Below are 27,247 nucleotides of genomic sequence, written 5' to 3'. Positions count from 1 at the left end.
TCAACGCTGCTATAACATGAAACTAATCGTGCATTTACCTCCATGATCCATGACACACTTAGGCCGCCTTATTCCAACTTGCTATCGATCCGTTGAGTGGCCTGATACAACGCGGAGGCGCACCTTCCCAACGTCCTGCCAGACACGTGGACAGTCCACATGGCGGTTAAGCTTAAACGCCCGCGGCCAATGACAGAGATTGCATCACCCAAAAAGGGATATATACCAGTCCTGCGAGAATTCTACATGTTGGGAGACGTTGGCAAAAGCATCTTATCTACTCACGGACCGATTCGCGGGCGGGGTATGCGAGCCAAGGGATTGAATACAGCTGCTATGAGAGGCTCTCTTATGCCTTTTTAGAGGGACGGCCTTGAACCCAACTCATGTGAGAGAGATGGGAAAGTGATGGTAGAATTGGAACACAATGTCGATGTTTAATTATTCGTCGAATTTGGGGATTGTAATGCCCAGCTACCAACTGCCTTGTTGGGGCCAGAGCCATCGCGAGGCACGCAACAAGTTAAAATTCACAATCTGGAATTGAGATTTAAATACACAAGTTTTATCCCTCAATTAATAATTCAACACGGAACACACTTTCCGAGTCCTATCTCATTGCAATCCTATATTGAATACTGTCATTTGAACTCTCCTCTGTCGCTCGCGACAAGGGTAAGCCCTCTCCTTCAGATCTTGACCGCCTCCAACGCACAAAGGTAAATGGACCACTAAATAATGCAGCGTATCGTTAAATAGAGAAAATCATCGAGCTTCCTCCGCCAGTTGCGTAAGAAGATCAAATAACACCAACTCATACAGTACTGCATGTTCATCATCTCCTAGACCAAATGAAAGCCAATTTTGACCCGCCAAGAACTCTGCTATCACGCCTGTTCCCTGCATTCTCCAAAAGTCTCGCGCCATCGACACAGCCAGCCCAACTCCAGTATCCAAATATGGTGAGGGATAGCTCTCAGCACTTGGGAATGTCGTCTTGTAAATACGCTCCCAGCGCCGTTTGTCGGATAGTTGAGAATTGTCTTTCTTGGCGAGTCTGTCTCTCTGGTAGAAATTGATACCGTCTGGTATCTTGAGAGTCTGGGTTCTGCATCTTTTCTCCAGGATATGCCTGTCGCACTTCGACACGTTGTCAAAAGTCTTTGAGCATCTCGGACAGTAGGGCGGTCTGGCGTGGTGTCGTTTCACATGCCTTTTCACACTCTCAATGGAGTGGAGCTCGTGATTGATCAGACAGGCAGGATATTTCTTTGGGTTTGAAGCGTGAAAAGGACATTGGTACTGGGTGCGACCTTCTACTTGTGAAATAATAACAAATGAATCGTTACTCGGGCGACCCTCGCTATAGCAGATCTGAGCGCAGTTGGTTGGAATCACCCAATCGCATTCATCTCCGCGCTCCTCTCGTGTTTGTCCGTGGTGCGATAGCTCGGTGTATGTCGCTTGCGAGCGAAAGCTGTCAAAATGTGCACGAGCTACTGGTAGTAAATGCTGTCTCGCAATTTGAATGCTAGGGTCATAAAGTAATCGGCTATCTTCCCATTGCGTCGACTTGTCCTCGCAACAGGATTCGTCTCCTGAGCTTTCACTGGCACTGTCGTAGCTATTTTCTCTGTGCCTAACGTCGCAACCCCGAGAGCCGTGTCGGTGGTGAAGTCGAGATGTTCTCACCCCATTTGCATTGTGCGTGGAAGGTTGTAAAGGCCTTAGTGGAAGCGTGTGCATTAATGCAGCCCGTCTCGGTCGAAGGCGGAGAATGCCCATGGCGACTATTAATGTTCGTGGATGGGATAAACTAATGTGAAATGTATGTGACAACTGAAGATTCGATGCGCTGTGATTGGAAGACGAAATTGTTTTTGGGTAGTCAATGCTCGTTGCGATGTGGATGGTGCTTCGATTGACTCTTATACATTAGAGCCTCATTCATTGCTCTCGCTTGAGCCGCATGGCAGGCATCTCAAATCTCACAGTTGTGTCGGTGGTAGAGCCGCAAATTTTAAGCGGCGGCGAATGAAAACGGCACCTCTCTGGGCCATTTCTAAGAGCAGAGCCTCAAATACGTACTGGGGGCGAGAGTGCGCAAGTGCGGCACCAACTCGTCATCCTTGCACTAACAGAGCCTGATTATCTCATGCTTATCGTGAGTTACTCATGCATTTTACTTACTCTGGTGTCACTTTTCTGGGTCACCAGGCACCATATTATGGTGAAAAAGTCTATTTTTCACATTCAGTTGGTGCACTATTGTTTTGGGCAGCACTGGGGGCCTTTGGTCACGTCGCTCACCAGCTGATGCTCACATCGGGCGCCTCACACGCTCTCCATTAAGGCAGTAATTTCAGGCCTGATTAGGCTCAGATTCGATTATTTGCAGGATTCGTTTCGATAGATGCGTCATATTGGAACTCCATAGTAATTTGACTCAAAACCGCTATTTGACTTCATTGCATGTGCAGAATACTCGACGTTCAGGCATTCACCTACGCGAACCTGAAATTACAAAAATCCATAAAACAGCAATAGCCTGCATAACAAATATCATTCATTCTTAAGTATGTCCACTGTTGCCAAGCTCTCCAAAATAAGGTCCGTCATCTGGGTAATGCGTCAACTGACGAAAAACTTCCTCCTCATCAAATGATACTCGAGGTTCTTCCAAGGGCTGAGGCCAAAGCATTCCATGCAATACGTCTTCAATATGTCCCGTTTCCATGCCTGGAATGTATGGTGGACCAGGTAAATTTCCAGTATATGGCCAGGTCTCTGGATCCTGAATAGGTGGGGTATCTGGGACCAAAATTTGTGCCGGCGTCCAAGGCGCCAACACAGCTTGGGGTTCTTCATGTACCTGTTGATTGGTGGTAGTAATCGGGTTTCGTAACAGCCTTAGTATATCGCCAATAGCTTCCGATCTAGCTAATGCACCGCAACGGAACGACTCTAAAATAGTTGGCAGTTCTCTCTCCATAGTACTCTGTTGCACTTCCAGCATACAGTTCACAGTTTCGAAATATGGCGAATAGGGAGCTGTCTGTTCTCCAAACAGCTTCTTCCATGCTTCGTACCATTTTTCTTCGTGAGAACCATGCAACCCGTTAAGGGCTTCATACTCAGGTTCAAGAAGTAGCCCGGTTTCCAGAGCGGTTTCTTTGATACAAGTATCTTGGCGGATGTGCTCGTTCTTTTCGGTCTCAGCGTCCTCGCCACAGAAGTCTTCGCGGCATTTGGGGCAATGCTCTCCTTCGATGAGGTGCTGCCGTTTGAGGTGTTGCAAAAGACGATCCCATTCGGTTATTTTGTATCCAGCGCAGCATTGGTATTTTCGCGGATCAAGCTTGAAGAACAGACAAGCAAGCTTCTTGGTAAAAGGCTGGTCGGGGCCAAATCCTCTTTTCTTTTTGCCGGGGTTTTCTCCGTTTCCCTTGCCGCCTTTGCCATTGCCCCGGGCATTGTTTTCCCGGCCAGATCCCTTTTTCTTCCGGCCAGATTGATTGCCAGAGCCTGGCGAGCCGGCCCGCTTATCGCCGATGCTCGGCGCTTCTGATCCAAACGGTTCCTGTGTTGGACAGTAGAAAATCCACCACTGACAGTGTCTGTGCTTCCCCGGGAATAGTAGCACGACATTGAGGGCGCTATTGGCTCCAGCGTTATAGTGTCGAGTAGCCGCACTAATTTCGCCCGTGGACGGTAAGGGTAAATCTTCTTCTTGAACCTTGGTAGCCAACTGTTGGTTTTTATTCTTGTTTTTCCCCTCTGACTTATAGAAATCGACAAGGAGACTCAGAACACAGAGATGCTGGATAATCATGTGTAGCTTCATTGACAGCTTTTTTTGTTTCGGTGCAATTGAATAGCAAGTCGAATTGTGAAGCGAGAGACCAGCATCGTATTTTTGGTGGACCTCGAGCCCACTTGGTGTAATGCTAATGGTGCTCATTGCTCAAACAAGGCTGTGGGCGAATCAAAGACAAATGCAAGATTGCTCAAACAAGGAATTGTTTCTCGTTGTGAAACTCTGTTTAATAATTTGATTGAAGAGTTGAAGCTATCATAAGTGAAAAAAGGATGCGTTTGTTACATTCCAAGCCAATTGTCTTAGTTGACATCTAATAGGTCCGTCACCAATATCCCCTCCCACCGTTGTGTTGGTGAGGCGGCCAAGGCAGTCAGAGTGAAATCTCGAATAGCAGCAATTATTCTTCAGTTTCAGCAGTATTTCAGCTTTGTCGACGCAGAGCAACGTGTCTGCTGTGATGGTGGGTGAGGGGTAAATATTCTACTGCTTACAATTGGCTGATCCAAGAAAGCTGCAGTAGCGGCTTCGACACAGATGTGTAAAGGAGGGTCAGAATAACACATTTGTGTCCATATGAAAACCACACCACGTGCGATCGGTCAATCCGCTTGCATTCTGGGGAGACTTTCAAAGGTCTACCATGGACTGGAGCGTATGAGCTTGTTATGAAACTATCGGTTTTTGATAAATAAAATATGCAGAATTAGCGTAATTTAGTATAAGTTTTGCTAAGCCATGAAATACCTGCGCATTACGGTGACCTGTAAATCTGCGAACGCTAAAGCCACTCCCTCCAGCGCGCTAAAGCCCCTGTCCATTGGTGAGACCTGCCAGTAAGCGTGCCACGGAAACTGGAGGACGTCACTTATGTTCAACCATTTTTTCAACATACATCCCGTGCTTGGTACGGCATCGATCTGAACAACGTTCCTATTTGTGATATTTTTCAATGGCCTGATGGATTCAAATGCTTTGTGAGAATGCTTTACCAGACTGCTATGACGGAATCCGCATCAATACGCAATTTGTCTTTCACTGCAGTCCTGTTCGCTGGAATACTCGTCGACTCGACAGTACTAGAGTTCATGGCAGGCCAGAACTCCTGCCCATGGCTCCAGCCAACCGAGCCGCTGGAGGGAGGCGAAGGGTCAGACAGTGACATGTCTTTTGCAACCTCAGCAGCCAGTTCAGATATCCTTACAGCACAAGATTCTATTACCTCTTCATTCAACCTCAAATTTGAATCAGGTTCCTCAACGCCTATACCGCCATTTTCAACACAGGATACACGGTTACATTCACTCAGCTTCACAGAAGCAGTATATCTTACCCAATTAGTGGGTGATGGGAAAGAAACTGCCAGTAGCTTTGATGCCGAAACGCAACCACAATACTGCTCTCTTGATATGCTTTCGAATAAGACGCTTCGATCGTGGCAGGGGATTGTTGATGGAGCTAAGGATTCCACGTCTATTCATGCATCAGAGACCTGTAGGTATTACGGAATGGATTCAACGGGAAGTCTATCATGTGGAAACAAGTTTGAACCTTCTTCCGCTTTGCTGTTAACATACGGCAAGGGTAAAATAACTGGCTCTTAAGTATCCATCGATCTGCTGACCATGTGACAGACAACCATTGCGAATCACCGCAGGCAATCAAAAGAGGTCTGTCGCCCTCGAGAGCACAAGCACTAACTCTGGGGCCGACTGAAACGTGCATGGGCGACGAAGATGGGAGTCCTTGCCCCTCAATGATTGACAGTGACGATTCCAGTGTGGAGGATATTGAAGTAAGAAAGGCTTTTGCTTGCCCTTATTTCCGCCGCGATCCGGTTCGCCACATCGAATGCTTGAGCCGCAAGCTCTACCGCATACAAGACGTCAAGCAGCATCTATATCGGCGCCATTACATGACGCGAGACAAGTCTCCAGACGCTTCGGATAACTCAAGAGGTGTGAATACAAGAACACAGAGCATTTTGAAACTTCGCTTAGATAGAAGACTATCGCCAGAGAGGCAATGGCACAAGATCTGGGAGACTCTTTTTAATCTGAAATTGCCAAGAGAAGGGCCTTATCTCGGTGACTCTAAGGAAGAGATTGTTGGAAGTATGATTGCCGTATGTAAGCAGGGAAGCAGTCGAGTTGTCCCGGGGATATTGAGAAGCCTAGGCCTTTCCAAAGAGAAAAGGAAATCTGTTCAACAGTTGATGGAACAGCTTCTTAGCGGCTTTCAAGCATTATCAGATGAGCGATCAAACGCCATGGAGATGGAGGAGACGGAGGAGACAGAGAAAGCTTCGATATGCGGTGGCGTTGATTCGATACCGCAGACACCCAAGGATATGGAGTTTGAGTTTGACTTTAACATACCATTGGATCGATCACCCTCGCCAGAGATGCTGAATTCTTACCCTAGCAAAGACAGGACGCAGATACAGGAATCCAGCTCGGTGACACCGACCGAGTTGCCAGACTATACAACTCTCAAGACAAACAAGGAGGACATCTTAGTGGGATATCAGTCTACAAAACACGTCAACGAAAACATCCAGGTGAAGAATTCTTGGCCACCAAATACTGCAGTTTGCACACCCAAGACATTTGAAAGCTCGGAGATGGCTTGTGCTACGAGTAACATCGAGTCAGCCGGGAAGTCATTGACTTGTTTGACTCATGTCCTCGAGGATATGGAGGAATCCGATCCATATGAGTATGTCGATGCATGGGAATGCCATTACTGCGGATTTGAATATATCTTCAGACCTAGAGGAGGGAGCAGCGACAGGTTGTGCTTTAACTACCCATGCTTAGGGCGGCTTCCCAGCTACTACGATTCAGTTTACAAGGCACGGGTCATCAGAGGAGGTTGAAGGCTTGGTGTTTGTCGCAGCTCGATACTGAGGGCGCAATTCCACCTGTATTAAGAAAGTACTAAGTAAAGAAGAGCAAGCTCTTGTCGTAATCCCGATGACTCTGCCAATTTCCAGTAACCGATATCAGACTCCTTCCTAGTTCCAGACATGCCTGTTTTCAGCAGTGTATAGAATTGTCGCCTGTACCGTTCCAGTATATTAATATAGTTACTATATAGCTTATACATTTAGTAAGCTATAACTATATCTATAATAAGGCTAAAATGCTATAATCTAATTAGATATATTAATTAATTTTTATATAGTAATTAATATATAATTAAAAAAATGCTATATCTTGCTATACTAATAATAGTAGTGATAATAGCAGTTGTGATAATGATGCTTGAGAAGAGTTGAGTAGAAGCAATGTTTTTGACTTGAAGCGTCTCCCGAAACTTCTAGGAGGGTACAATTGTTATTCCTGTATCGTTTCCCAGGGCATGTTGGGAAGTTGTAATGGGCTAGATGAGAAGGTGCCGCTCAGCATCCCAGAATGATTGTGCCCATTTCCATTGGTCAGGCGTAATTTCGAAAACGTCATCACAACCTACCCATGGATTCCAGCTGTCCTTCTCTACTGTTCCAATCCTGTATAGCTCAATACCGTGAACCATGAGAATGTTGGGGTGTGGACTGTCCAGGACGCTCTCAAATGTCCACAGCACAAACCGTACCTGATCTTGAAGCGCCATGCTCTGAAGATGGAGGAGCATGCCCAGCCCTTGCGTAGTGAGGTAGTGTACGTACTTATTCACCTCGATCTGTTTGCAGTTTTGGAGTCGTGCTTTTCGCCGGTCTTGAGACCTGCCACTAACAAGGCATGTTTCGCTTGCCTTCAGAGAGCTCATTATGTTTTGCATCATGGTGCAATGTTGATCGTAAATGTAATAGGCAATTGAGTAGAAAGTTTCCTCGGCCCAGTCCTCACCTTCGGCACCACAAAAACCCGGAGAAAAGAGATGGTAACGAATGTCTAGGTCCCTCGGAAACAGGGGCTGCCCAACGTGGAAGAAGCCTTGGACGTAGCTCTCAAACCGACAGGCGGCGTTGACAAACCTTAGGCGCTCCTCGGAAGAAACGACGGGCCAGTCTTCTGGGCGTCCATGATGTCCAAATAATTGCTCCCGCGCCTGGGAGATATAGCTCGTGGTTAGCCAGCCAACATCGGTGGCTAGAGTCGACAGTGCGCAGATGGCCGCCAGCGAGACGCGATGGGACACGTGATGATGAGTATTGCTGCTGTTGATACAAGACCACAGAATCCACTTGATGATAAATTCATGATGCGGTGGCCTGGGATCATTGAACCCAGGGTCCTGCTTGGCGTGGCGGAGTCGAGCCGCGAGCAAGTAGGCAGTTGAGACAGAACCCCCACAAAATTCCAAGATCTTAGTCGTATGCGGCGTCATCACTTGCTTCCTGTTGTCGAGAAAGCAGTGTAACAACCAAGGATGGGCGCGAGTCATGGCGTAAATATCCTGCGGTGTATCGACATATTTCATGATTGCCACTGTGAGCTCGACGGGTAGATCCTGGAACCCGGCCATGGTGGGCGTTATTGAGGAAAGGAATGGCTGAGGATGGAGATGCGGGGAGGACTTCGGGTACTTATATAGTTGGATAATAAGCTTTCAAAACTTGCCTCGTTGTGGGTTATGGATAACCTTTTTGCAATCAAAACCTTGACATCGTGGGGTGTTGAATCTGGCCAATTATACTGCCGGGATTGACTGTGATAAGAGTGTTATTTTGAGTTGTTATTTTGAGTTGATAGTCCCCACAGCTGATGGCTCACATCACGCGCCTCACACACGAATCTGGCCAATAGAAACGGGCATATCATTCTGAGTTTCTAATCGATACAGAATCCCTTGCATCCTTAAAGAGGTACTAGACGAATGATATTTGTACCTTAAGAATACCATAAGGAGACACTTTAAGTCAATGGTATTCCCTCAAGCAGCATCATCACGACCGACATCATCGCTACAATTATCAGTATAGCAAGAAAAGGAGTTTTCTTGATCACATAAAAATGACTACATAATAATTAATCAACATATCCGATTCTACAATGGCTTTTCAGCCCAAAGTTAGACATTACCGTCAGAAACTATCCAACGGGCGTCGAGAAACCCTGGAACTTTATCCTAAGTGATGACCAAATTTAGGCAAATTTAGCATAACTCAGTATAGATTTAGGATGACTTAGACTAAGCGATTAGAGTCAGCCAGGATCCGATCCGGGCGCTATCACAGAATTTTCATTTGCTTTAGCGCAGGCAGAGATAGACCTTCCGAACACTTGGCAATAGATGACCAAGGATCTAGTGTCTTCTGCAGTTGGTAAAATTGTTTCTGTATCTCTTCCAGTAAATTTGCGTAATTGCTGTCTATCTTAGGTTGTGACTGCACCTAGCGTTAGGCCATCGTCGCTGATATCAGGTTCTGTGCCATGTGTCTTGTGAAAGCAAAAGTCGTACTCCTAGGTACTCAATTGACAATGCTGCCAACACATACACTTCTTGATAGGGGACGTCCGTAAATACGGGATAGCAGAAAAAGGGCTAGATTTTCTACATCAAAGATTGTATTCTCTCAGCCACAGATCGTAACTGCCAAGAACAACATGCACAGCTCACAAACACTTTTGTCAACCAATTCTGTATCCCTCCTGGCTTCCACGGCTCTCGCGTTGATTCAAGCCCTCAGAACTCGTACTGCCTCCTCCATACAACACCGCATTTCTCTGTTTAGTAACCTAATCAGCTAGCCTCGCCCAGTCCCGATTCCTTTGTATTCTTAACTTCTCCTTTAGCAGGCTCTTTCTCCTTCTTAATTTCACAAGACTTGTCAACGTTATCTGACTTGCCAACACTTGTAATGCATTGATTCGCATGTCCCAGAACGGCATTGGCATTGAGCTTTGAAGTAGACCCTTGTTCTGGCTGCAAGGCTTTGATGCTAGGCGTTGGAAGATTGTCTGTCTGATGATGTGTTAGCTTAAATCTCTTCTTAGCCAAAATCTCTTCCTAGTTCCTCGAATCATACCTTGAGATGATACAAGAGTGCTATTTCAACCCTTCGCCTGAGATCAGTATATGCTTATGATCCGCCCATAACTTACAATTTCTCCAAGTTTCCATCCAAATTTGAGTGCAGCTCCTTCATAATTCTTTGTCCTAGAAGCCAACTGGAAAGGCTCTCTCTGCTGGGGACTGTTCTTCTAAGGATGGGTCAGCTTCACCCGCCTTTCAAATGTACTTGTGCCTTTCATCGTGGGTCTAGGATTTCGATACGCCCCAACATTTCTCTTTGTCTTAATCTGCTCTCTGCTCATCACTTACCTTTTCACTAGGCTTCCCACCAAAGTTGAAAATCGGTGCTTTTGCCGTCTTTGTACCTGTTGCCAATTGAATCGACTCGCTCTTCTCCTGCGAAGGAAAGATGGAAGACAAGTTGTTTGGCTCCAAGTATTCATCGATACTTTCCACACGGGTCGGTATAAACACGCTCTTCCTGAACGTATCCAATAACATAATCCGAATTTCTGAATGGGTTTGAAGGAGCTTATCCCAATCTGTCGATGAGCCGAGCAATTTTGCTGGACTGCCAAAGTGTTCCACGATAAAGTGCATACAGAAGTTTCTCAACTTTGAGCCGGGTGAAGTGTTAGTCCATACGTACTGCACATCATCGCAGGTCATCGGTCGTCCGAAGATTGGTCTTGTGTGCTGTTCATGAAGACGACGCATTGCGTAGTTCTGGAAATCGACAGATCGAAGCTTGTCGCCAAGAACCCAACATTTCGCATCAGCATTTTCAATCGATACTGACGAGGAGGACTCATAGCTTCCATAGTACATCCACTCCACGAAAAGGCCAAATACATCAGGTGGATAGTTAGGAAGTCTAATTCGCATATTGGATTCCTGAAGATTCGAGGAGCAGGTCTCCTTTAGGTAAGGCGAGTAATGCGAGACCAAGTTTATGGGAAGACACCATGTCTTGAATAACTTGGTCTTATCCCCGTTCGATGATGGTGTCTCTGTTCCGACTTGAATCTCCACTCCGCTGCCCTGAAGTCTATTCGAATTAGCAACATCTCAGTTCGCGTGATAGTGAACATACAATTGCATTTTCCCTTTGTCAACTAATGTTGTCTTGACTAACAGTTTCGAATCGGGCGCGAAAAAGCTCTGGGCACTCGGATTAACAGTTTGCAAAGCATTACGGCCCTTCCCGTGTTTATAGTCCTCGAGCCTGTGTTCCTCGAGGCTAAAGCTGCTATAATCCGGCCGAATCGAAATAGTTTTGTATTCACACAATTCATTGTTTATGCGATCTTGTACGGGGTTGGTAGGTACTGCCTTGTCCCATGTACCAGCTTTCGCGGTACTAGCGCCTTCCGTTGTCCATTAGTACATAACACCTATATGGATACATCGTTCGAAATCATACTGCTTTGGCTATGAGTAGAGCCAAACGAAAAGCTATTCGTTGTTAACTGTTACTAGCAAGACAAAGATGGAGTACTAAGAGTGGCTTACCTCATTGTGGATTCTGCTGCTACGGCGTCGCGTAGCAAGGTTGTGAGTGAGTGAGTTTGAGGCGTATGAGAGATATTTTTGTGACCTGATTGTGTTGCTCGGGTACGGTTTAAAGGCACTACCTTTATTCCTCCCTCTTCATGTTGGACCGTGATGGATGGGACACGTTAAGCGCTTTGAATAACGGTTGAGCAAACCAATCAAAAATATAGAGGCTATTTTGGGATACCGGCGTCTAAAGTGGGACCTGCAACCCCTCTCTCAATAGGTAAAATGTAAACGCTCTAGCTCTCTTATCTCTTTGTTCTTGATGTTGGTTTCTGTTCAGCTGAATATGCATGTTCCATAACCCCGCCTTGACAGGCCTCTTATTGGTCCAGTGATGGTTTGTGTGCATCTAAGCGCCCTTAATACATATCCACCCTTAGATGCTGACATTAAAACTTAAAAACGTAACACAAATGCCGAGTTAGAGAAGCATGAATGAGGAATTGATACCGCAACAAGACACCGTAGAATCTGTATGCTATAATCTGGTGTAGGAGTACATGGGCTTGGCATCTATGGGTTTACTTCAATTGCCGAACCCTTTCCAGAAAATGACGAGCCGTGGTTTAAGAGCCCCAGAGCAGAAGTTGCAATTGTCTTCACTCAGTGCCTCAAAGCTGCTGGCCTAGAATGATTGCAGTCATGTTTCCATTTTATGGAGAGATTTGTAGAAAGTAAAAGATGGTTCGAAATAAGGGAACAGATCCTGAGAACATCTTGGATCCTCGGCATACAATCCTATTCTATACTATTTAGAAACTCATGGGAGCTCAGTGTCAGGACTTAAGCTGGAGATGACATGCTCGCGCCAATAATCAATGCCCGCAATCATGGCACCGGGTCCAGCCAGCCCCAAAACACCAACGGAAGCCAACCCTCCCAGCACAGCCTGCTTTGTTCTCAGAAAACCGAGTGAACGCAATTCCCAGACAGCGTACAGAGAATATGCTAGACCCGAGGCTGCACTGATGATACCTATATTTTGATTGTATGGTGCGGCTCGAGATATGGCTGACAGCATCCCGTCGGTGGTTGATACGGCTTTGGCGATGACGGGACCAGCCAAACAGAGAGCAAGCGCAATGCAATGAGAGAACTTGAGAGGCGCTATATCCTCGTTCGTATACACTTGGAGTTCGGACGGGGGAGCATAGTTGATAGGCCTGTCTTTAGCCTTCGTATCGGGTTCCTGTTGTCCTCTGCTGGCCATTTTGCCACGGAGAGCAGCGAGCCCTCTAGTGAAGACAGCACAAAGCAAAGGGTATGCCTGCCACAATGTCCCTACGTAGTGCCTGACTTTGGCATCTTTGATCGGCAGTAGTTCTGCCACCGTTGGTGCCACGTATCCGAGTAGAATGCCTGGAACAATTGACTTGGCTATCTTGGGATCGACAGGTCTGTGGATAGTGGACTTGGTGGAGAAGAGGATAGATGACAGACAGAAGAATGGCAGCACTGAGTTCGGACCGATCAGTGAGTATATGAGCGAGTAGACCGTTGTCCTGTTTGTGTTAGCAGTTCTGTGAATAATCCATCATAAGATTGATACGAACCATGACAATGGATTGAGTGAATTTCCTCTCCGAGAGCCCTCGATGAGCCAGCCCGAGAGAACGGGGACCAAGTTAGCCAGGCCGGCCACCGAGGTCTGCCCAACTACCTTTCCCAAGAGCCCTCCAGCGCCCCATTGTTTAAGGATGCTGTAAAGAACTCCCGTTCCAGATCCAGGGTCTTTGTTCTTGAGCGCAGCAAAGAGCGACAGTCCAAGAGTGCCGGTTGCTAGAACCCAGGGGACTCGCCTAGCAAGACTGCCCTTGATGGGCTTAGCGGGCAACTCGTCCTCGAATGGAACGAAGTGAGGTCGTTTCGGAATTGGAATACCTTGGATTCTCGTGGCTTCGCAACAAATTGGAGTGACAATGTCAATAAAGGCGCTTGGGCCAAAGAGCGAAACAAGAGGTTTGAAGATGAATCGAGCCAATGGGAAACGCTGACTGATCATCATTTGAAGCGAATGTGCTTGCTCGACCAATCGCTTGGCACGCTCGTAGCGGAGGGCGTGGACCTCTGAGAGTGCGGAGTCTATCTGTGAGTCTGAAAGGCCTTCGGGGCTGAGTTTCAGTTGACGAACCAGGGCGTTGACGAGCAGCGCCGCAGACTCCATGGCTCCATTGCCACCTTGTCCGGATGCCGGGTCAATCTATATGACCGTCAGTGATGCAGAATTTGGCTCTGCAAGGTTAACTTACCTTGTGAGCCGAATCTCCTATGGTGACGATGCGCTTGTAATGCCAACGATCAAAGACATATTCCTCAAGCGGAACTAGCGTCGACATGATCTTTCGGTCATACAGCTCCCCAAAGGTGACGTCCTGGGTGATGTGATTCCCATGGTGCGCTTTCACCAATCCCTCCTCATCAGCTTTTGTGTACTTAGAAATGTCCTTCCCACGCTTTGTCTCTGGGAGACCATCGAAGAGGAACCAATACGTTCGGTCACCCGGTGCTGCTATGATTAGATACGCGTGGCCATTGCCAATCACCATCTGTTGGCTTCTGTAACCCAAAGCCGAGGGCCGCTTCGAGATTCCAAAGATGCACCTGGTCGAGACTGGAACTCCTACAGAACATGTGAGTGACGAAGACATGAAGTGAACTGTTACGTACGAGAGTTTTCGTCTTCAGGGAAGTATCCAGGACTCTGTTCATTTCCAAGGCGCCACATTTCGTCCCTTACTGCGCTGTGGATTCCATCTGCTCCCACGACAATGTCGCCCTCGTAGACGGAACCATCTTGGGTATAAGCTTGGACCCTACCCTCGACTAATTCCACGCGAGTAACCCGCTTCTTGGTCAACACTCGATCCTTATGATTGAGATTCTTGTACAGGACCTGCAGTAACATCTGTCGATCGATAAAAATGGAGGGATACCCAACCCTTGGTTCAGTTAGTAAAGCCTCGCTGCGAGAACTCTGTTGGGTGTTTTCTTACCTTTTCTCAAAGTGAACCGAGAGGCTGGTCGGTGAAGTAGCGGCAAGTGGGAGACCATCGGGGCCATACATGCCACCAATAGTGTAGCGGCAGTCTCCAGCAATGTCGAGGATAGGCTCGAAACATCCAAGTTGGTCGAGGATGCGGAAACCGTTTGGTAGGATTCCAATGCTGGCACCGACTTGAGGGGCTATATGAGGGTATGCTTCGAGGAGGACATAGTCTATGTCGAATTGCTCAAGCATATTGGCGACGGATAGGCCAGCGACGCTGCCACCAACGATGATGACTCTGAATCCCATAGTTATGATTTGTTGAGGTGTAGTTCTTGATGATTTGACTGCTTATTTTCAAACAGCATGAGATCATATTACATACACATAGTGATGGAGGCGCAGAGGCCTCGTCAATGGGTTTTCGGGTTTGATTGTGTCCGTTGCCCGAAAAAGGATCGACATCAACTAGAGTCCGAGCTTCAAGTTGCCCCAGACCGGCCAACGATACTTACCGAAATGTGTTTCCACCTTCCCTTACTAAGCGGAGCTATCAGCAAATGGATGAACTTGCAAGTATTCGGGATGTCACAAACGTGGTGAGCAATGACAGGCTATGACTGTATCAGCCTCCTTAACACTGTCTACAAGCGCTGTTCTGTGAGCCCGTTCGTCGTCTTCTAGTGCAAGGTTGCCGCGCTCCAAATAGCCAAACCTTACCTTACACAGACAAGCAACAACTTCCGACTCTTGTGCTGCACTAGTTTCATTATGGGAGTGCCACTAAGAACCAGCGGTGTCTCTGGTTGTTGCCGGCTTCTTTATGTATGTTTAGGGTTATGGATGGGGGGGCTTATAACTTGTAATACGGACCACCAGTTATATGGACTACTAACATTGTTGCCTATTGTGAATATGTAAAAAGGGCCGTTTATTCTTGGTTACACCTCACAGACTTCATAACTATAATGCTTCGATCACAATGAAGCGTACAGCCAAAGATAGGATCTATGCCCCACCCCATGCTGTCAATGTGTTGTCAACTCTGTCCTGCACTACATTTTCCCGTCATCTACAAAGGAATCTTAACTGCTCCAATCTGTACAAGGATCCCAAATAGATCAGGTAACCCCTGCTCTTTAACAATCTTCCCATTCGCGAACGTAAAGAGGTTCATTCCAACGATTTCGAAGCCTTTTCCAGACGGTGCAAATCCCATGAAAGGACCGGTCTGAGTACCACGGGTTTTGGAACGCAGCACGACTTTGTCTCCTTCTGTGATTATCTGCTCGACGCTCCACTGAATATCCGGAAAGGCGGCGCGCATCATGCCTAGCATTTCGAGATATCCGCTGACGCCCTTCAAGGGTTTTTCGTCGAATGGGACATGGAATTCAGCTGACTCGTGGATGAATTCGTTGCCAATAGTGGCATCAGCTGAGTTGATGAACTCGACGAATCGGTGGATAGCTTGTGAGTGAGACATGGCTGTGTAGTTGCAGAGCTTGGCTAGAGCGCAGGGTATAAGGAGGAATGTGATAAAAAATCTTTCTTTATGTATTGTTTACTGAAATAAAAGTTTTAATAATCTAGTATCTACCTACCCAGTGAACTTATATATCGATCTAGAACTCTATTTGAAAATGTATCTGCAGAAGTATCATCTATCTTGTCCCGCTGACAAAGCGGGCCTAGTGGTCTGCATGGTCTGGAGGCCATGATGTTCCAGCGGGACCAGCAAACCCCCGATCCGCCGACACCCTAATTTGCCGAGGTTTGAAGCTAACTCAATATGTTCTGAACGCGTTTCGTGTAATGCACATTCGTATTTTCTCCAACTTGGCAATCTGTTGAAGATTGATACGGAGTCTTGCGAATCGGCCTCACACCTTCGCACGTTGGCAAGAGGTTGCTTAAGCTTAGAAGGTCTGTACAAGCCGTCGGAAGGATGGCAGAGCCCGTAGGGCCGCTTAGATGGCGAGTCATTCTACGACAAAGCCCTATGCACCACATCATGGAGAGGGCCCCCGCCCAGCGGTCCCCGTCAGGGCAGGGCAAACATAGCCACAGGCTCAAACACGGGATCGGGCTGTGATCTAGCCATTCCGGAAGTGTAGCCCTTGGATCTCGCGAGCTGTGTCAGCACCAAGGCATTTGCCGCTCACAAAGTGACACAGCTACCCCAGGGAGATGCGGTAATTAAAAGCGTGGGTATGACCTCTGGAGAGTGGTCAGAGGATAATTATCACGAGGGTATGGTGGCTTTTAACGTTATGTCGATCGTCTTGTTGGCTTTGTTGGATTTGTTGCTTCTGCCGAAGCTCAAAGGGAATGCTGCTTGTTACTACATGAAACCTAACTTGACTATTGTATTAAGTGGCATATACTGCGCAGTCTATTTCGGTGAGAAGGATGCTCACAAAGGCATCTTTAGCAGCCTGAATGACAAGGAAGGGGATCGACATGACCAGTCGCTATCCAATCACTGAACTTTCAGAGGTGTTCGTTGTGAGCGAGATGGGCGCTCACAGACTAGGAGAGTTACGTACAGTCACGATTGGAACCACTAAGCCCAGTTCATACAGTAACCGACTGGAAGATGGCGAGAAACGCCTGCTGTTCAAAATCGCATCTTTCCTGTTTACGCGTTTGGCTGATATTAGCTTTTGGGACTTGGTTCGAGGTGCTAGCGCGAGTACTGAGTGGGCAATTCTTCAACAAGGATACGATACATGCTACAGATCGTGGGGATAAGACCACGCAGGAGAGGGTGCGGAATGGGCTTATGGGCAACTTCTAAAAGATCTAGTCGAGAATCACAAAGCAATCTATGAAATGCATGTTGTCTATATTTTTAAAGGAACAAAGAAGTAATAGACCTTATGTGTTGCCACGAGCCAGCCTTGGTTGTTTCCATTATCATCCTGTCAAACTCTTAGAGCTTAGTTTTCGAGGTACTATGAAAGAGCTTCTAGTGCCCAAAGCATTTAGTTACCGTGGATCACTTCGTACGTCAATCCATGGTCACTTCACGGCTTTACCAGAGCCTTGAGTCCTGCGCTGTAGACCCATCTGTTCCTCTACGCCAGCTTCAAGACTCTGATTCCTTAACCTCTCTTACTGCGAACAGTAGAGCTAACTACTCTCAGCATAGTCAAAGTCTGGATTGATCTTTCATGAGCGCGAGCAGGAGCGTAATATTAGCTTTATAGCTACTTCCAAACGGGGCACGCCCTTGAATATCTATCCCTTGTTCTAAGCCAACTCTAGACTAGGAGCAAGTCTCTTAACTCTATTGTGCTCTAAGCCTTAAGAATAACAACAACGGCAAAACGCTATTGGCTAAGATAGAATTTCGGTCAGCTCCGATCAGCAGCTCTCTGGGTTATTAAGTAGAATAGTAGATGTATAGAAGCTGAAAAAAAAAGATTTTCCTTGCTCCCTGCTGGATATGTATCCACATTGCTGTGTATGCTTAGCTTAGATAATGAACCTCTCTATGTAGATGCCTTTTATAATCACAGTTAGCCGAGTGAGCCTCTGGTCTGATAATCTACTTATCTTTATAACTGTATTATTCCTATATCTCTTTTTAGTATTTACTACCTACCTTGTGTTATATTACCTTAAAATTACTATTAGCATGGAAAACCGAGGACATAACCTTATTATTATTAATTCTGTCTTCTTCTTTATTTCACTAATCTTCCTGTTAATACGCTGCTATTTACGGTTATTTATCGTTAAGAAATTCTCTATTGATGATTATTTTATTATACTTGCGACTGTAAGTTATATCTCAGATGCTTGTTAGCTGGTGTTTTATAACAATCAATAGTCATTCTTTGCTCTTAGTGCAAGTTTCTCTACTACAGCTGTTAAGTATGGACTGGGACAGCATCTGCAAGACATCGAGATACACAACACCTTTAATGCTATAAAGGTAGGCAGGCGTTTGGATTTTATTTAATTATTGCAGATCGTTTCTAATAACCGATTGCAGTATTTATGGCTCTGTTGCCTGTTTTACTACTTCGCCACAGTATCAGCTAGGGTTACAGTATGCTGGTTCTTGCTCACTGTAGCCGTAAGCAGCCACCAAATCATTATCTACTTCGCAACAGCTGCAGCCACTTTCTCTGGCACCTTTCTATTTTTCATGACTGTATTTCAATGCAGCACTGTCTCATACTTCTGGGATAAGACTCAGATTGGAGTATGCATTGAGATTGATCTGTTGGTTATGGCTGCTATACTGTACAGTGTAGCGGCTATAATATCAGACTTGGTTACAGCAACTCTGTCTACTTATACAATTTGGAGCCTACAGCTTGACATAAAAAAGAAGCTGTTCCTTATCCCAGTAATTTCTATGGGTTGTGTGTGAGTTTCTCGCGTACTTGCTTAGAGGTTATGTGCTCATGTTGCTGTAGCTCTTCTATAGCAGTGATTGCGCGGTTGCCTACTCTTGTAAAACTGAAGAGTCCTGACATTCTTTGTATGCCCTATATCCTTTCTCTTGTGCCCAATTAGCAGGTTAACCATTTTTGAAACAGGGAACGCTATAGACTTATTGATGTGGTCTACTGTTGAACAAAGATTGGTTGTTACAGCAAGTTGTCTTTCAACCTTGGGTGGGTTTTTACGCTCGCGGCCTGTGGATCGATCACGATCCACCAACAGGGAATCTGAGATACCACCGATTAGTCTACCCGTTGTTGAGTACGATGATCACTTCTCACGACACAGCCAAAGTTTTGGATCTACCGGGCCTACTGCAGTTACCAGTTCTGAAAGCCATGATACAAGTCACAGTTCCTTGGAACTTCCTGGCACAAATGTGATAGACATAGCACCACTGGGAATCTACAGAATGGAAGATGTCGATGAGTATGGATATGACGACGAGATGGTCGAATTTGTTCATGAAGGAATTGCGAGATGTTCTAGCTCTATATTTGACCGGAACATAAGCTAAGATCGCCAGAAGGACGGCATTCTAGTTGCAGGTGGTCCGCGGGCCTCTGCTGTGTAAAGGGACTCAAAAGACCGTTATTCTAGAAATTCGAAGCTCATATCACATCCTCTGTCAATGATAGACAGTCTGGCAAGACGTCTAGACGCATTTCCAGTGTTGGATTGTTTCAGTTCAATATAGATGGTGTCATTCGAGGTGAATCTTAATGAATTACCCAATACATCCATGATGACATTTCGTGGAATTGCGACAGACTGTACATGTAATTTGCAACTGACACTGGGTTTGAACTTGGCCACAATCTCGACATGGTCCCTGGGCAGATCAGATATTACACTGGTTGGCCATGTGACAGTTTCTGACTGGTGAGCAACATGTCTATTCAAAGAGGGAGATCGACGTCGGAAAATATGCTTATTACGCTTGCTCGGCACTTTTATTCTGAGACAATCGAAGGACACGACTGTCCACGGCAGTATATGTATAGTCCGGCCCTGTTACAATCGATGAGGTGAAAGCAAGATACAAGAGCCCGCCATCAGTGTTACAGGCACTCGGGGCAAGTTAACGCCCGAAAGCGCTATATAGCATGATCTTATGGCCACGTTGGAGACGATCCAGTTGGGAACTACGGGCAATCTATAGGACTTATCTTTTCTGGTATCAGAAACACAACAATAGACATGCTCTGTAGTTTCAAGCAGGGCTAATTTGCCTTCAGCATCTTAGCAGGATTGTAGAGTCTAGGGTCTTTATTTTCGGAGCTTATATGCGACCTGATTTCGAGACTGCGGTTGGTAGTTGCCATATCCGTGAGATCTGTCCACTCCCCGATCTCGAATGACACTCTGGTACACACAGTCAAATCAAGGTGAATCGGCTATTCACAGACCCAGCGTCCAGCCACCGTCGTGCTATATTTAAAGCTCCCGTAACACCTGTTCCGCTAATAAGGCACAGGATGTGAGGTTCACTGATACAGCCGGCATCGTTAACGCAATAAGGTCCCTTATATCGAACTTCCAGATCTCGGCTGCCTTAGAAATTGGGCACTAGAGTCCCCAACTTCCAGGTCCTTTCTTTATTGAGTTTCCGTCTAGGTTTACCGCTCGCTCGTTGTATCAGCAATCGGGGTCCATGACTAGGGGAAGCCGAAATGGTAGCCGTAAAGACATGGATTTGTATTATGCTGACTGCTGGAGCGGTGAGATGGCAATGCATCAAGGGCTGGCAGGTCGTTATGGTTTTCTCACCCATCCTTTCTGCAAAATCCCCTTGTGTATGTTCCTAGTATCTTGATTGATTTCTTTGAGACCATAGATATAAAGCGGCCGAGACAAAAGTTGTTAATACTAATGTCGTAAAGGTGTATACAAGAGCCTGGTTAGTCACGCGAGACTGCTCTCCTGCTACTCCAGCAGACAAACTGGAAGTCACAAAACCTGTACTAAACAGGCCCTAATAGTGTTAGTATCCTTGTTTTGATGGGGAGGGGGGGAACAACAGTTGTGAGAATAGTTGGCAAGGTGATAAGACTAGCGATAGCAATGACCTTCATCAACTCCGAGTCTTTCTTCGCAGACATTGCAATATTTAGCATGGTGTCTTGGTCCTTTCTGCTTGCTTCTGTGAGGCAAGTCAATCTGCTAGTGTTTTCTGACGTGGCTTGTATTTGTCGCACATAAGAAAGCATTGTCATCTAGTATAGAGGTCAATTTCAGGTTATAGTCTAACCAGGACTCAATGGAAAATTACCAGGTTGGATATTTGCTGGATCAGCTGTAACATACTGTTGACCCATTTCAGATTTATCTCTATTTGGGACACGCATGACATTAGCTGGTGTTTCGTCGCCAACTGATCCAAACTCTCAATGTCATTGGAATGGCTAGTAATCAATGACCGCAGCCCATTGAGCACCTCCTTGTTGGACTCAAACTGAATCTGAGCGTTATGGAGGAGCTCTGAATGGTACTGCAGATCTTGAACCATAGTGATCGAGAGTTCATTGTGGGCTTTTTGCACAGGTTGCCGGACTTTTCGGCTCTATAAAGCAGACGACTTTGTTAGTGCAGCTCTCTTTTGAATAACTATAATTAGAACCTTTGTTCTTATCTGGTTCTCCAGGTATTGAAGATGGGCGGTGGAAGTCGGGAAGCTGGAAGAAAAGAGCAGGCAGTGTGAGCTCATCCTAAGCTTTTTTAAGCTTAGATATGAGGAGGGAAGGTCCAGAGCCGCTTTTGTAGGCTGCAAGATAACCCACAACTCTTTGTGGTTGCCGAACTCATGATAGACGCCCATTTTCCTTTCAGACCAAGGGTTTGGACTTCTTCCAGTCTTCGCAATGTAGCCCAATGTGTATGCAAACGCTGCCATTTTATTGTCAATAGTCTGAGGGGTTGGTTTAATAATTGCGGTGATGCAACATACCATACTCATATATCGTAACATTGCTCCTGGGTGTTTTTTCAGCATCCTCTTGTATAATCCTTGAACCATATCCATAGGCACAATCAGTTCCAAAACTTTGGCTCGGATGTCCAAATCCTTGAAGTATCCGAAGGAGCTCTTCAGGTACCTTTATTAGAGATAGTATTTGGCTCATTGATTGAATGCTGATGTTGAGAGGAGCCCACGAATGATCTTGAAATAAATAGCTTAATAAGATTCATTAGAGATACAAGTGACAAATACTCCATAGACCACACGTACATAAACGTGGCCCCGGGAAGTTTAGCATGTTTCTAGGCAAAGTTATAAGCAGACACTACTTGGCCGAAAGAAATTATTTACACACATTAAATGAGCCGTCAAAATCTCCATCTTGGAGTACGACATCCGTCTCGATATTGCCGTAATCCTCGTCATCTTCAGAAAGGCGAACTGTTTGGAATTTGACCTTTGTCGCTGTTGGAGAAAACAACCTGGGCTTCGACTTTGTAAGGGTACTGACGAGGCCTGGCATCGAATGTACGGCTGAGATCTCTGGGCATTTGACGTGAGAAGTCATTTCTAAGAACGAAGAAAGCTTTGTAACAGAGACAATCAATTCAGGAAAACTAGGTTTTATCTAGGAAACAGCCCGGGCTTTTATATGACAGGCCGTGTCGTCGCGCAGCTCGTGATTTCATGCTCATCTGACCACACATTGCCTGCCTCATTGGGGCTGTGAAATGAGGGGTTCTTAGCTTTTGTCATTTACCATGCTTGGAAGCTCTCGGCAGCCAATTAGGCATCTCCGGCCAATTTGTCCAGTGTACTCTTATCGTAGTAGACGCTCATTATTTCGTCCTTGATGAATGACAACAGAGTCTTAGAAAACATTGACGCCCCCGGGCATTAGCGTGATAAACTCACTGGTGTCATCTCCCGAGGAACTTCGACTGTTATGAACTCATGCGTGGTCTGTTTGGTGATTGACTTGTCAGCCCAAGTGTAGCACGACAGTCGCGCCGATAGTGGCGGTGAATAGATAATCTAACATTAATAATGCTACAGCCCCTGCCTCTAAAATCGGCATTTGTCGTCCAAAGGTGTCCCAGCTTCTGTTTGTCGATATATCGAGACGGAAGATCTTGCTGGATCATGATGGGAATTGGGGTTTGCAAATATTCGAGGCAACGGTAACAGTCTTTCCAAAATAAAAGATAGAAAGGAAGAATGACAAGTTTGAAAATCAGATCATGGTCGGCATTGAATCTGTTAAACGCCACTCCTGATGCAGTCACCTCATTGCTGACCATTTCGGACCAATCTGCGTGCCCCTTTCAACCCCCTCAAATTGCGAACCATCTATTGGCGGCCTCATAAGAGGCGCCTGCACGATGCCAACAAGAATCTAACCGTCCATTCTCGTTCTCCCCTTTCTCTGATAGCCAAACCCGGATAAACAGAATTAAATCAGTTCTTATGGCGACCATCAAGATCAAAAGAGGCGGGCGGTTTGGAGGTCAAAAGATCTCAAATTCTACCATCGTCGACTCCACCAGCTTGATCGACCTCCTCATTGCTATCCAAGCATATGGGGTCACCATCCTCCCCGTCTCGCACCAGCTTGGTCTGGAGATCGTCGGCCAAGGTTTGTCAGGCCATATTCATCAAGCAACAGCCGACGTGGAAACAATGCTGGTCTTCAAAAAAGGCGTGCCTAATAGGCGCGAGGTTGACGATGATCAACAACAAGACTGGTACCACTTAATTACTCAAATCGCTGTTCTCCAGCACAAAGATATCTACAAGTCTCAACGCATTATCAACCTGCTTGGTATTACCTTTTCAATCGATCTCATTGGGTCCATTGAAAGGGCATGGCCGTTGCTCATCACCAGAAAAGCTACTCTTGGGCATCTAGGTGCTCACCTTTCTAATACCACAAGTCCAGTTTCCGTTGAAAATAGGCGCAAGTTCTTTACTGAAGTTGCCGAAGCGGTGCTCACCCTTCATCGCCACGGTATTTTCCTTATGTACTATCCTCTTGGATCCAAGGCTAATACTATACAGGCGTTGCTCATGGAGATATCAAACCAGAAAACTTCGTCGTGGACCAGCAGGGGGAAGAAGAGACTTGCCAACTTATTGACTTTGGTTCCTGTGTGATTAAAGAACAGAAACGATACCCAACATCCAGTCCACCTTGGAATCCTCCTGAGCTTGGACGCACAGCAACACCGCGTTTGGCAGGCTTCGACTTCATCTCACAAGCTGACCTCTTTTCCTTGGCCTTGGTTCTGATTCACATCTTAGTCCCTTCTGAACTTCTTAGGGCTTCCAAGGCATTGTTCCTGCGCACCTGTGCCACAGATCATGAATGGGAACAAACTTGCTTAGACTTGGACCAAGCGCAACAAGGTTCATCCTCGCCATTGGTTTCTAGGCTAATTCAAGCAATACAGAACGCAAGTTTGTCTCATGAGGAAAATACTGTTCTCTGCAAAATGGCTAATAGTGCCATTCTCCCACCAAACGGCAGCAGGTGGATGCCATGGCAAGAGATCTTTCATCTCAAAAACGACATGTCTGCAGAGTAAGTGTTTCACATCTTTACAGGTGATTCTATTTTATTATAGACATGTTTTTTAGGATATGGCAAGGTATTATGTACTAATAAACCCATCTTTAAGAGTGAAATCAGTTCTAGAGGACGAGTCATCTGGTACTGTCGAATTGCCGCGCCGCATCTTTGATTCTCCCTCATATGTGCACGAAGAGCACAAGATCTTTGAGGTTCGCCTGTTGGTCCACTTTACAATAGATCAATGCTAATTCACTGCAACTCAGCTTCAAGGTCTGCTGGGAGAACTGGATGATACCGATTTTGCTGTGAGACAGACGGTCTTGAGAGCAGTGAAACGCAAGGCACGGTCATCTGGATGCCATAAATGTCGCAAGAACTACTCCTTCCAAGCGGCCGTTTGTCATGAGATAGGATTTGGAGCACCTCCAGTATCCTCTCAGGAGCGCGATTACCTGGAAGCCAGTGGCCTGGCGCAAGATGACCTTAACAACGCGGTGAAAAGGATATCAGAGGAATACAAGGGCACAAATTACGTGCCACAGAAAGTACTGGAACAGCTATTTTTGCCAGTTGTACAATCTTCGAATCGCCCAATCGAGTACCAAAGGCGTCAACGACTTCCTGCTGCCACCGAAGCCCTAAAAGCAGAAATCGATGCTAGAGCCCGAGTCTTCGGACCCGCAGACCGCTGTTTGGCCCGACCAATGGAAGAGCTCGCCCAGGTTTATTTAACCCAAGGCATGTGGGTAGAAGCGGCTGCTTATCAACAAAAAGCAACCAATGCCTTGGAGAGCTATGGTACAACTCATCCGTCTTTCTTATCTGCTAAACTAAAATTGGCCGACATATGGTTTGAGCAAGGGCTTTATCGTCAGACGGAGGGGGTACAACGCAACTGCATCTCGCAACTTAAGCCCGTTGTGGGTGATAATCATCCTGACGTTGTTACAGCATCTATGTCTCTGGCCAAAACAATGTCTCTCCAGGGAGCTCATGGCGAGGCTGAAAGCATAGCGCAAAAGGTTGTTTCGTCTCGAAGCAGCACCCTGTCACCAAGCCACCCCTTGACCATCAATGCAGAGCTAAATATGATCATAATCCTCATCAATGGGGGACGTACACGCAGAATAACGGAGATCATGTCTGCTGTCGAAAGGAAGCTATCCAACATCTTGCAGACTGACAATATCAGAAAGGCTGAATTTGGCATTTCACAGGCTATCGTTTACAGGGAGATATGGCAACTCGATCTGGCTTTAGAAAAGGCTCAAGCTGTCGATACATGCCTTTCTCGGCAGCATATTGACGAAAAGGACAACCTTCGACTTTTTGTATACAGACTAGAGGCCACTATTCACCATGCCAGTCAGCAATGGAAGCTGGAGGAGGCACTTTTGAGGAAGGTCATCGACCTCTCAGATACAAACCTGGAAAAGGTCGCCAATGAGTCCCAACATGACCTTGCCAATAATCTCATATTGCAAGGACGTCTGCAAGAAGCTTTGGATATTGTTGAGGTCGTAAAGCCCGACATTGAAATGCCAATGGCAACAAACCCAGATGCTTATTATTCCTATTATCAGAAGCTAGCCACTATTCTTGAGCTTCAGGGAAAATACAAAGAAGCAGAAGCACAACTGAAAACACTTTTGGAACGGTGCAAAGGAGAGTTGGGGAACACCCATGGCTTGACCATTGAGGCAGGTCTATACCTGGGTAGTTTCTGGGCGGAAAGGCATCTATTTCGGGAGGCCCAGTTATGCTTTGAGGCACTTCTCGAAAGCATTGCTTATCTGCCTGGAACCCAGCAAATTGAAATTTTGAGGCATCTGGCTACTACCTATCGCCAACTTGGAGAACTCGCGAAAGCCATCGATACTTGTCAGAAGGCCTTGAAACAGGCTTCTGAGACATACGTCGATGAGAGCAGAGAAGTCCTTCAGCTTCAGAACATCCTTGCAAGTATTTACATAGACTTGGAAGAGTGGGAAAGGGCTGGTGAGATTCTAGAGTCTATTGAGGGGAAACCCTGCAATGCACAGCTTTCGTCGTCTATCAAGACTCATCTCCATATATTAAGAAGAATTCAAGGCCGTCACCAAGAAGCTCTAGACCTTGCGATGGAAGCCCAGAGACTGCAGTCAGAATGCTTAGGCGTGGCCACGTCAAAACGTCTCATCGTGGAAAACAATGCCATACGGTGTCAGCTAGATTTTCTGGGCCTGACAGATGAGGTTGAGCTACAGGTCCAAGAACTCATGCGTCGAAGACAAAGGACGCATTTCTCCTACCACCCTTTGCACATCGCTCTGATTTCTGACATCGCGTACGCATACAGCTCATGCGGAAGGATGAGAGAAGCGGAGGATCTGCTCGACAAAATTGATGCTCTTGGAGGACTCAGTGAGAGTAACAAGCCGGCCTCTTACGCGACATCGCTTGGAAAGCGGGCCGCCATATACGTGCGTCTGGGGCGATTAGCCGAGGCCGAGATATGCGAACGAAAAGCCCTTTTCGTTAGACAGAAGGTTTTTGCTAAAGAACACACACTTATAACAGGCACCATGCAAAATCTCGCGACAACGCTGGCCGGTTTACAGAAGTATGAAGAGGCCGAGTCACTCCTCCAAGAGGTCATTGCTGTACATGATGATCACGTCCAGAGGGCGACAGACCGATCAGATCTCAGGAGGGCCAGGCTCCGGCTTGCATGGACTAAAAAGAATCTGGCTGGGCTGCTATTTCTGCAGGCCAAGGCAGCTGAGTCTCTCGAGCTTTTTAACCAAGCTCTTGAGATCAGCTTGGCTGCTGAGGCAGAGCCTCCTGTGGTCCATGAACTCAGGAGCAGTATAGCTCGTGTCAATGAAATGCTAGTCACTTTGGAAGAGAGAAGGGAGGGCTAACTATATTAAAATGAGCGGATGCCGAGAT

General features: G+C 46.4%; 8 protein-coding genes across 8 annotated transcripts; 2 read left to right on the top strand and 6 right to left on the bottom strand.

Annotated features, from left to right (window-relative positions):
• Positions 1 to 2,572: 2,572 nt before the first annotated feature.
• On the bottom strand, positions 2,573 to 3,961 carry FVEG_06549 (hypothetical protein; the record flags this gene model as incomplete). The annotated part of the gene is made up of 1 exon (XM_018894936.1): positions 2,573 to 3,961. One exon carries the CDS (start codon positions 3,959 to 3,961, stop codon positions 2,573 to 2,575), a length of 1,389 nt encoding a protein of 462 aa, XP_018752100.1.
• An 839-nt stretch (positions 3,962 to 4,800) lies between these two features.
• On the top strand, positions 4,801 to 6,695 carry FVEG_15886 (hypothetical protein; the record flags this gene model as incomplete). Its single annotated transcript, XM_018905112.1, has 2 exons — positions 4,801 to 5,401; positions 5,452 to 6,695. 2 exons carry the CDS (start codon positions 4,801 to 4,803, stop codon positions 6,693 to 6,695), a joined length of 1,845 nt encoding a protein of 614 aa, XP_018752099.1.
• Positions 6,696 to 7,201: 506 nt separating this feature from the next.
• FVEG_06548 (hypothetical protein) lies at positions 7,202 to 8,287 on the bottom strand (the record flags this gene model as incomplete). Its single annotated transcript, XM_018894935.1, has 2 exons — positions 7,202 to 7,501; positions 7,556 to 8,287. 2 exons carry the CDS (start codon positions 8,285 to 8,287, stop codon positions 7,202 to 7,204), a joined length of 1,032 nt encoding a protein of 343 aa, XP_018752098.1.
• A 1,218-nt stretch (positions 8,288 to 9,505) lies between these two features.
• On the bottom strand, positions 9,506 to 10,879 carry FVEG_06547 (hypothetical protein; the record flags this gene model as incomplete). The annotated part of the gene is made up of 4 exons (XM_018894934.1): positions 9,506 to 9,727; positions 9,868 to 9,966; positions 10,088 to 10,826; positions 10,872 to 10,879. The coding sequence occupies 4 exons, from the start codon at positions 10,877 to 10,879 to the stop codon at positions 9,506 to 9,508; spliced, it is 1,068 nt and encodes a 355-aa protein (XP_018752097.1).
• A 1,219-nt stretch (positions 10,880 to 12,098) lies between these two features.
• On the bottom strand, positions 12,099 to 14,633 carry FVEG_06546 (hypothetical protein; the record flags this gene model as incomplete). The annotated part of the gene is made up of 5 exons (XM_018894933.1): positions 12,099 to 12,840; positions 12,892 to 13,538; positions 13,588 to 13,958; positions 14,006 to 14,277; positions 14,332 to 14,633. 5 exons carry the CDS (start codon positions 14,631 to 14,633, stop codon positions 12,099 to 12,101), a joined length of 2,334 nt encoding a protein of 777 aa, XP_018752096.1.
• Positions 14,634 to 15,396: 763 nt separating this feature from the next.
• FVEG_06545 (hypothetical protein) lies at positions 15,397 to 15,810 on the bottom strand (the record flags this gene model as incomplete). The annotated part of the gene is made up of 1 exon (XM_018894932.1): positions 15,397 to 15,810. One exon carries the CDS (start codon positions 15,808 to 15,810, stop codon positions 15,397 to 15,399), a length of 414 nt encoding a protein of 137 aa, XP_018752095.1.
• A 4,939-nt stretch (positions 15,811 to 20,749) lies between these two features.
• Positions 20,750 to 21,580, bottom strand: FVEG_15885 (hypothetical protein; the record flags this gene model as incomplete). Its single annotated transcript, XM_018905111.1, has 3 exons — positions 21,406 to 21,580; positions 21,058 to 21,348; positions 20,750 to 21,001 (listed from the first exon to the last, which is right to left on the bottom strand). The coding sequence occupies exons 1-3, from the start codon at positions 21,490 to 21,492 to the stop codon at positions 20,750 to 20,752; spliced, it is 630 nt and encodes a 209-aa protein (XP_018752094.1). The 5' UTR covers positions 21,493 to 21,580.
• A 1,631-nt stretch (positions 21,581 to 23,211) lies between these two features.
• Positions 23,212 to 27,219, top strand: FVEG_15884 (serine/threonine protein kinase; the record flags this gene model as incomplete). Its single annotated transcript, XM_018905110.1, has 4 exons — positions 23,212 to 23,752; positions 23,803 to 24,325; positions 24,423 to 24,525; positions 24,580 to 27,219. 4 exons carry the CDS (start codon positions 23,212 to 23,214, stop codon positions 27,217 to 27,219), a joined length of 3,807 nt encoding a protein of 1,268 aa, XP_018752093.1.
• Positions 27,220 to 27,247: the final 28 nt, after the last annotated feature.

Source organism: Fusarium verticillioides, chromosome 7 (genome assembly GCF_000149555.1).
Source record: "Fusarium verticillioides 7600 chromosome 7, whole genome shotgun sequence".
Taxonomy (NCBI): domain Eukaryota; kingdom Fungi; phylum Ascomycota; class Sordariomycetes; order Hypocreales; family Nectriaceae; genus Fusarium; species Fusarium verticillioides.
The sequence above is the reverse complement of the archived record's forward strand: the minus strand, read 5'-3'. Positions and strand labels throughout refer to the sequence as shown.